Consider the following 10,665-nt stretch of genomic DNA (forward strand, 5'->3'; position numbering starts at 1 on the left):
TCCTTATTAATCTTTTCAGAAAAAATACGAAATATAAGGACTTTTATGTACTTTGAATATAAACTAGTATACATATATACATGATTTAATGACATAAATGCCACAATTTTACCTCATTTGGTCTTTAGGTTATTTTTAAAGCTCAATGCAGCCATGGATTACAATTATTAAGTTATACATGTATATAATTCTTTTTTAAAAACCACAGATGACGTTGCACTGGTTCAAACGACGTCACTAAAACGTTATTAAAAGGACCCTACGTGGGAGTAGTGGTACAGATAAAAATAATGGTCTCATTATCAAAACCTTTCTATTTTATGAAATTACATAGTCATGTCTACCTGTTGGTACAATATTGTTTAATTTGGGGATAGGGCCGTTTTTGGTGCTTACCGTACCTAGTTCTTTCAGTAACTTAGCGCAGTGTTAAAAGACTTCTGGCACCAAAAAAGTAAACAGTACAGCTCATAAGAAAAGACAGAATAAATCAAAGTACTGAAAGTACTGAAAAGCGCTAACCTAGCTTAGTTCTAAGAAAATTTACTGTGTGCAAGCGTAGACGGAAATGAGCCTTATTGAAATTTTGGTTTATGTTTAATGAATATCAATTTAAAGTATCGAAGGCCAGATTTTTTTAAAGATATGTTACTTTCTTAAGATGATGTGAATTAAAGCTGAACACGACTTGTATATGGATACTTGCCTGAGAAAATATATGTTAAAATCACGAATTATACCTTTTGAACAGTAATTTATCACAGTTTTTGACATTTTCTTGCAAAGAATCGATTTTATTTTTCTATATTTTAGCTTCTGAATACGCACTATATTTTTTCATCACTGCGTAGCATCCCGTGCTGATGTACGTAAGCCCCGCAAACCAATCGTATCTACTCGGCCATTTCCGTCACCCAGATAACTGGTTCCCTATACCTCTTACCAGTTTAAATGATGTATATTTCTGCTCATAGAGGGCAGTTATTCCTTGCACCGGAAATAGAAGTCTAACGACAATAAAGCGCTGAGCTATGCTTAGCGCTTTAAAAATGATGTTGAAACAAACGATTTGTTTGAATGTAATGTATTAAGACATATAACAACTACACAATCATGCAGCTATTAAAATAACTTCCCTTTCATGCAAAGGATATAGCATTGCATCGCTCCTGAATCTGATTTTAGCAGTAACTGTACTGTTGAACATATGAAATCATGACAACTCAGAACAAATCAGTGCTTTCATTGCCCTCTCTTACTCTCCTGGGAGAGTCCATCATTTCCTATAAATCCAGTCTAATCTGAATGACAGATGTCTTTGTTTAGGTGCATTTAATATTTTTAGGGGTCCGCTCTGACCCAGCGCAAAAAAATTGGGACCAGATGGACAATCTTCTGGGGGACTTTTTGTACCCTCTGATTTTTATGCGCCGAGTGCCAATGGTCTCACTAAGCAGCCCTTCTTTAATTTTTTAGTTGAACAATTTAAACACAACTTGTAATCAAATAGAAGTATTCGCCCTTTAGTACTGCAATCCATTTTAATTGCTATTCAATTTAAGGCTTGTCATATTTTAGGTGTTCATAATGAATTTGCTGATGCATTGTCTCGTCAGTTTCAGCGTTTTCGGACCCTTGTACCCCAAGCAGACTTTGAACCAACACCAATACCAGATTCTTTCCTAACCATCATTTCCAGGCTGAGTTAAACAGATTAATTCAAGGTTCTATTGCACCAAATACTAGGCTAACTTATGAGACACGTTAAGTTGAATTTGACCGTTGTAGTGTTTCCAGTGGGTAACCTTTTGTATGGCCTCCTTCTGATCAACATATCATACAATTCATTGTTAGATGTTCTGTAAGAGGTTTGTCATCTGCATGTGTAAGAAACTATTTGTCTGGCATTAGTTTTAAATGTGAACTTCAAAGCACCCGAGACCCCACCCAAAAGATTGTTGTCAAAAAACTGCAGGCATGTCAAGATTAATAAGTACCACTGATGCTCGACTTCCTATTACACCTGCTTTATTGAAAAGGTTAATTAATGTATTTACAGTTGTTTGCAGCTCCTTGTTTGAAATTAAATTATTTTCGGCCATTTTTTGTGTTCATATTTTGGTCTATTCAGGGTGAGTAAGTTGGTGTTGGATAGCGCAAAAGGCAGTAGTTCCCATGAATTGGATAACTCCAGCATCCAATTTTTTCAGGACAAAAATTTAAAAAAGAGCTAGAGCCACGAAGCATCAAAATGTGCCCTAAAATTTTCACAAAATTCAAGTTTGAAACAATACAAATTGTCATATGCTAAAATATAGGGCACAATACCCTGCTTCTCTACATATGTATTTTTTTCACCTTGGTCCCGCCGTTAAGTACATGCGAAACATCAAACATACCATGGTCGTTAAAAATGGCTGAAAACTATAGATTTTACTGCAGTTAATTCAAAATTTGAATGTGGCCACACTTGAGTACCTCTGTGAAACTTTGCAAAATGAAACATATTGTTGATAAGTACCTTCACGCAAAATTTCTTAGAGGTACTCACGTGTGGCCAATATGTATTTTTAAATTTAAGAAAAATTTGCTGACAGAAAATAAAAAAGAACCCTGTGTTTCAGATGTTATTATTTACTTATCCTATATTGTAACAAGATAAATTGATTATCAATGAAAAGGTGTTATTTGTGGGTAATTGTAAAATTCTCATTTTATTGCATCTTTTTACAAAATAAAATAAAAACTGAACTTTAACATGATTTATCTACTATTTTAACGCTGCGGTACCATTCAATATTACAACGTTCAAAGCGCATCATCAATGACGTCATAATTTGACGTTTTCGACGTCAACTTAACCAGTGCGTTGAATAATCCATTAGTATTTTGAACACTTAAAAGTTTGCAGAAAAAGTTTGATGACACTTGAAGACTCGTATGTTCCAGTTTCACCACCGGTAACAGGTAAATATCTCATTATATGAAATATATTTTTGTAACAATTAACGATATGGTACATGTATTAAAATACCATCATATCACAGGCCTAAGACCGATTTTGCCATATACCAAATTATAAGTGAAACGCTAAAGTTACAAGAATTATCATAGCGTCGGAACCTGGGGGTTGGGCTTAGCCCCCCCCCCCCCCTTCCCACTTTTTGGCAAAGTTATATATAACCATATCCATATATTCCTTGCTTGTCAAGATTTATGAAAAAGTTTAGTCCCCTCCACCCCCAGCCCCCTTTCCCCCAACACACTTATTTGCTTCCGACGCCACTGATTATTAGAATCTACTTTCAGCTGAAAAAAAACCCAGGTTTATCATGAGGTCTCCACTGATAAATGAGTCAATGCACAATATGTATATGTTTATTCAACAATCATAAGCATGATATAAAAAGGATTTAGAGCTCTAGCTATGAAAAGACCCGCGTTGTGTTCTTTACGTTAATAGTGCCCGTTTACCCAACCATATGTACAGTGTAAAAAGCGAAAAGAAGGGAAAATTATATTTAGCTTAATATCTCAAAAGACATTTCCATAGCTTTCAATATTTGCGGCATGAGAAATCGGAACTGATTCACTTGACCCTTTAACAGAAATGAATACTACAAGTATGTATTATTTTTAGGCATAATAAGATAAAATCTCTGTGGCGTAGTGGGTGCGTGTCTCCTTTTTCATCTTTTTTTCTTCACATAGAGATTCTGAACGCACGAGTTCAAATCCTGTCGTAGACGATTTTTTCCCCTGCCCTTATCACATTAACCTGTGCTTACTTAGGTTTCAATTTTAATATTTTTTAAATACACATTATAAGTGTAAGTTGTTGTCGATACAATTAGATATTTAAGGATTTATGCTTCATTTATTCTTATTTTAATGGAACTGACACAAAAACGATACTTGTATTGTTCGTTTCTTCAGCGATATAAAATCATTGGTTTCTTACTGCAACATTAAGGATGAATATTAGAGGCTAAAAAGCTTCCGCTAATTTGTATTTGATTACCTAGACAAATACACAAGTACTAATTTAAGATCCATACTAATAAATACTTATTCAGCAATCTTTACTTCTATACTTTTTAATACCATAAATAATGTTCGAGATTTCTATCTTTCCCCCCTCGTTCTCTTCATCTAGTATTACTACATGTTAAACAACATGTGAACGTTTTCCACATACATGTAAAAAATGGAATAAAAAAAGTAAATGGAACTCATTAAATCAACAAATAAAACGGGAAATGACATGCCGTTTAGTCTAGCGCGAGAGCTGGAAACCAATGCGACGCAGCGAGAATTGACATCCAAGACTCCCCACCCCCTTTTCAAAGAGGAATAGAACGGTTCAATCAATTCTTCTAGTTTTCATTCCAAATTACACATTATATTTAAACAAGAGGCCCACAAAAATGTTTGCGAAATATCTTGAGCTACTCACTTCTCTGTCGTCAAGAGAATCCTAACGGAGATAATGAACATTATATCAAGCACATGGCATTGTTCTTCAAACTTGCCAATTACCTTATCATGTTACTTTTTCTACAGAAAGAAAATGCACTACCCCCCCCCCCCTTACCCCGCGCAATACAGGTTACCAAGCCCCCCCCCCCCCCCCCCCCGAATCCTTCCTGGTCGATATTTTCCTGTTAAGAGTAACCTATGCTTCAACACAATCCGGATTGATGCTAGCAAGTTTGTCAATATGTTAGTTACAGGCACGTAGCATCCGAAGCATGTTATCTATGAGCTATCATGAAGGTGCCCCCCCCCCCCCCCCCAAAACCATTTTGAGACAATGTAAAATAATTCAAGTAAAAGGAAAAAAATTAACAGTGAAATTGGAGTAATAGGAATACTATCGCTACTGCCCCCCCCCCCCCCCCCCCCCCCACACACACACACACGGATTAGGATATTCATAATTTTGGGAAGTTTCCTTTTTTCTTTCTTGTTTTGCTAGTCAAAATTTTTGGGAAGAGTAAACCTCCACTTTCAAAAAAAACAATGCTGCGTGCCTGGTGTAAAATTTCCAATTCTGTCCATTTGGGATGAAACACAAAACAAACCATAATTATACACCAATACTAAATACATGTAGATTAATTTTGTCTGTATTTTATTTTAAAAAACTAATTAGCACACAAATTGAATTTTTTTTTTTTTAATTTCACTAGAATGCCTGGGTTTGGACCAAAGTTCTTCAACTGCATTCTGTGTAACTGCAGAACGAAACCTAAAAACCGAAAACATGTAAATAAGGACACCGCTAAATATCTGCTCAAATATTTCATGGTTGAGGCTAAGGAAGGAGAAATAATTTGTAGCAAGTGTACCTTAATGTTTCACCAGAAAAAGACAAAACCTAGCAACTTTCAACACAAAAACAGTCAAGAGTCATTGTGTGCCTCTCAAATTCAAGATTTTATCAACCTCCCGATCAAAACAACAGTAAAAACACATGCATACTGCTGCCTTTGTAAACGCCCAGGACCAAAGCTGTTGTCAGTTTCTTCTGAAGCGAGGCTCAATTTTTTTGTGAAAAGAAACATTTTATTGCCCAATGGTGCTAGATGTTGCCCGAATCATATTCATGAAGGCAGAATAGATGGTGGAGATCTTGATATTCATACCTATGGGTCTTTATCAATGAATGCTGATGGTATCATGGATCTTGTCACAAAACTAAAAGATATCTTGGCATCTGTTTCAAGTTCAAAGTTAGATTTTGAAAATGATGGAGAAATGTCAGAGGAGGACTACCAGAATTTGACTGGGCTGAACAGGATGGACTTTGATGTTGTATGTCAATACGCATCACAAACCATGCGCAACACACCCACGCGAAGCATTAGGACATCAGTGGGTATATTTCTCCTGAAGATGAAATCTGGCCTGCCAAATAAAATCATGGCCACTTTATTAAACATTTCAAAATCAAGCTTGCGGAGAGCAATATCTTCTGTACGAAAAGGCCTGATGACATCATTTGTGCCGAAACACCTTGGTTTTAACCACATTTCAAGGCAAGCTGTCATTTCTGATCACACAAGGCCTTTGGCACAATTTCTGTTTGGTGACCAAGGGGATCCTAGAGCCATTCTTGTCATTGACGGAACGTATATCTATATACAGAAGAGTGACAACTTCCACTTCCAAAGGCGCACCTACAGCATCCATAAAGGCCGTCCTCTAGTGAAGCCTATGGTGATATGCACCACATCAGGGTACTTCCTCTCCATTTTAGGACCATATTTTGCAGACTCCAAGAACAATGACGCAGCTATTCTGAACCATGCCATTGCCAAAAATGTGGACACCATACGTCAGTGGGTCAAGGAGGAAGATGTCATGGTTGTGGATCGCGGGTTTCGAGACTCGCTTCAAGTTCTCGAAGACCTTGGTATAAAGGCCCAGATGCCATCTTTTCTCAAGAAAGGTGATAAGCAGTTATCAACAGAAGATGCAAACTCCTCCAGGCTGGTATCAAAAGTAAGTAGTTCTGAAACAAAAATATATACAACAGTTATTTTCTATGATTTCAATACACAACAGTTATTTTCTATAATTTCAATAGTGGCAAAATATACATGTACGTCCAATTTCTTATTTACTTAATTCATCAATAAAATCCTATTTCTTTACAAAATCATCTGAATCATTAGGTATGATATTTTCTCTATCAAGTGTGTTGTTATTATTATCAATAATAAATTGGATTTGTTTTTATTGTAGGTGAGGTGGGTGGTAGAGTCTGCAAATGCACGAATAAAAAAATGGAAATACCTTAACAATGTATTACCAACTAACCAAGTTCCATACATCGGGGACTATGTCCGAATAGTTTGTGCATTGTCGAACAAGTTTTCGCCGCCTTTGTCAAAATCCTCACCACAAGATGAAAATATTGCAGCCAAAATGCTTTACTTATCCCATCAGAAAAACAATCTGCAGCAGTATGTTCTGGAGAATGGCCTTGACAGAAGAAGTGTCATCTGGAAGCCTATTGATCAGGTTGATAGTTTGGAAAACTTCCCAAAGTTAGATGAAGAGGACCTCTCAAACATCACGTGTGGTAGCTACCAACTTCGCCTCAGCTCTAGCTACATTCAAGAGCATATTGAAGGGGAAGCAGACATGTTTGTTCATCGAGAAGACCCAGGCTTGATACAGGTGAAGCTGCAATCTCGACACGTCTCATCCAGGAAACACTCCCTTTGGATCCAGTTCAATGAAACAGAAATTATTGCCACCTACTGCAAATGCCGAGCAGGAGCGCGAGTTGTAGGGGTGTGTTCTCATGTAGCAGCTGTATTGTGGTTCCTTGGTTTTTCTAGGCATGCACAGAGGGAGTGTCCGTATGGTGTCCAGAACTGGGGCGACTCACTTCAAGATGCTGCAGTCATTGATGACTCCGACTCTGATGACAGTTTGTGTGAGGAATAACTGTGTGAAGTTCCTTCTGATGGCTCTTTTCTCTATCAAAATAAAAGTGTGGTACAAAGTTAATGCTAACAAATTGTAAATGTCAATTAAAAACCATTTAGACTTATCAAGTATAAAATATTATCTTAATTACATGTACCAATCATAAATTCACACGTCAATGAAAAAACATTCTTAAAGTTCACAATTTTAATGGCAATGAAAATGTTTGTCAATTTCACAATTGATTTAATGATAGAGCAATTTCATATTTTTTAATCATGTATGACGTATCACAGGTACTCCTTTTTTATTAACTGAAAGAATTTTTGTTTCACACTGAATTATAATATATCAAAGCATGAGATTTTTTATTTTAAAAAATTAAACAGTTTGTCTAACTTGCACCTTCAATGTTACATGTACGTCTATTTCAGTTGAGAAACAATTTTACCTGTTTTCATTCTGCATGTACATGTAGGATTGTCTTGAAACATCTCAGCAATGTTAAACAAGATGTCAATGTACTGTAGTTTGATTGGATTGAGGACTGACGGTACTGGCTCAGCAACAGTGTATTTTGAATGCTGCAGCAACAGAAGTAAACATCCAATTAATATTACAGTGCCTGTTAATATTACATGGTTTATGTGTATCTTATTGGCCATTGAGGTATAACTTGCTTAATAAATCTTGAAAATTGATCAATTGTATAATGAAACTAATATTCTGAGGTTTTTTTTCCAATTGACTCAATGATTAAGGTATCAGACAAGTTCAATATTCGTCTCATTTTTCAGTCTATAAAAATTAAATGCATGTATTGTTCTTACATGCAATGATGTAGATGATCACTATAATCAGAGACATAAGTAACAGAGATTGGCAACTCCGCCATAAGCGGGTTTTGTTGTTGAAAAATGGTACGAGACCAACCTTACTTTGAGAACTACATTTTAGTAAACTGAGAAAATGATCTTAAACCAAAAGTATATTGTTTTACGTAAAGTGTGCATAGGTTTTGGACATTTTTGAAACAAAAAATTGAAAAATAAGATTAATATATAGAAAATATATTGGCCAGCTATAATCCATCATTGAAATCTCGGATGACGCCGATTTTAATATTGTTTAAATGACATAAAATCATGAAAAATAAATATAATATTTTGAATGTGTTAGTAATAAGTTTTAGCTGTTTATATTTCGATATAATTATCTATTTAGAAAGATATACTGATTTAAACTGGGAACACTCTACAATAGGGACCGCAGGATTTTGATCGGTTGCCAATCTCTGTTAATATTTATATCTCTGCTATAATGTATATATAAATTATAACAGCTGTTAAGTTAATAGACTTTTCCCTACTTGCAAAAGTTTTTTTAAATATCTACCGGTATACTATACTGGTAATGTGGAATGGTACTGCAAATCCATGGATCATCTTCAAGAACTCCAGTGACTGCCATTATGACATCCTCTGGCAGCTGATGAGTGCCAATGATAAAGTGAAAAATTAAAGATGTAATTGTATTGTCTTTTTAATTAGAACATGTAGAACTATGAGTATTACTGAGTTCAAAAGTTCAATTTTAAAAAAGGATGTTTACCATCATCAAGGCAACACCTCCCCAAATATCGAATACTTTGACATGTTAATGTTTAGCGTATTGCATACACTGGTTACAATTTCTTTACAGCGAGTTATTATAGTCATTTTTCAAACTACATGGAATAGGTACATGGGTTGAACCACAGGGGCTTGAGTGGAAAATTCATCTTAAAATATTTAAAAGAGGGTGAGTACCTTGGAGGAAAAATAACCCCCGAGGTACCCAACTTTTATTACGCAACTTTTTTTTTCTCAACATAAGCCCCGGCGTTCAACATCACATCGCTATATCACCAGTTCATTGCATTTACACGTGGAATCGATGTACACACAAAACAGTAAATATTTACCTCTGGCAACATTTCATTCTATAGTTAAGTTACTACTAACAATACCACATATAAGTGTCTTCGCGCATTTTCTTACCATTTAACCGCATCTCCCGACTCCGATGGCGATGTCTGTGTGTCGAAAGGAAAAGCACATGTTTGTTGCTTCCGCTAAGCGGTTCCGACTGAGTTTAGCTCCAAACCAGTTTAGATTTCATAAATAATCTGACATTCTTCTAATTTTGATTTAGAGATCTTACTGATAAATTGTCATGTTCTAATTGATTTTAAATAACAATGAATTCAAAATAGAGTACAAAGAAATGACGCGATATCGAAGGAAGATTTTCTCTGCTCATTTCACGTCTTGCGTGTAACGTTATCGGTCTGGTTAAAGCATACGTTTTTGTTATAAAACAATACTACATTTAAACGTCTCGTATGAGAAAACCACTTGCATTACTGAAAAAAGAAAAATTGTTTTAAAATCCCCACATTCTCTAGAATGTAATAGGAGTAAAATAATACATCTTTAAATTAGGGCACATTTTGATGCTTCGTGGCTCTAGCTCTTTATGTGGCCTTCAAAAACAGATCCACTTGGTAGGGGAGTTGTATTGATTTTGCCTGCAGTAGAGGGTAAGGTCTGTCCAGTAAAGTTGTTGAAGCAGTACTCAATGCAGCGTCATAAAATGGCCCTTTCTTCTTTCATTTTGATAGATCGCCACTAACGCGTTACCAATTTAATGCCAATTAAAAGAAATCTCTGTCATTGGTGTAGATATAAAAAATTCAAATCACATTCCTTTAGGATAGGTGGCGCCACAACAGCCTTTATCAATGGCATTTCCGATGGTCAAATTAAAGAACTTGGGCGTTGGGATCGAGAGTTTATAAGCGCTATATAAGAATACCAACCTCAAAGTTACTCCATGATTGAGGAGTTGAACTGTTGCCTTTTTTCTAGCAGCTTACTAACCGTTTTTGGGAGTTGATTTTAATCAACTCTCCTATGCACTTACTCGGGCAAAGCGAAAGTGAAACATGTTTGGACCTAAGCACAAATCAATACCGCTGACAACACTTAGTTCTTGAAAATAATCGATAAATTCGATGCTATGTATTCTGAAGCATTGTTTTTCAAGAAAACTTATTTAATAAGATTGTAAATTGTACATACAGTTTAGATATTTTTTAAAGTCGTATGCATTCCTACGCTAGAGTTCAATGTAGTCTCGTTCAACCAGACGCTTGGCTGTCTTCATTAATATCCGACATAT

At 35.7% G+C, this 10,665-nt stretch overlaps 1 protein-coding gene and 1 pseudogene across 1 annotated transcript; both read left to right on the forward strand.

The window, feature by feature from the left end:
- Window positions 1-1,215: 1,215 nt before the first annotated feature.
- On the forward strand, window positions 1,216-2,234 carry LOC128186602 (uncharacterized; annotated as a pseudogene).
- Window positions 2,235-5,682: 3,448 nt separating this feature from the next.
- LOC128186606 (uncharacterized) lies at window positions 5,683-7,489 on the forward strand. Its single transcript, XM_052856430.1, has 2 exons — window positions 5,683-6,507; window positions 6,751-7,489. The coding sequence occupies exons 1-2, from the start codon at window positions 5,683-5,685 to the stop codon at window positions 7,459-7,461; spliced, it is 1,536 nt and encodes a 511-aa protein (XP_052712390.1). The 3' UTR covers window positions 7,462-7,489.
- Window positions 7,490-10,665: the final 3,176 nt, after the last annotated feature.

Source organism: Crassostrea angulata, chromosome 6 (genome assembly GCF_025612915.1).
Source record: "Crassostrea angulata isolate pt1a10 chromosome 6, ASM2561291v2, whole genome shotgun sequence".
In the NCBI taxonomy this organism is placed as follows: domain Eukaryota; kingdom Metazoa; phylum Mollusca; class Bivalvia; order Ostreida; family Ostreidae; genus Magallana; species Magallana angulata.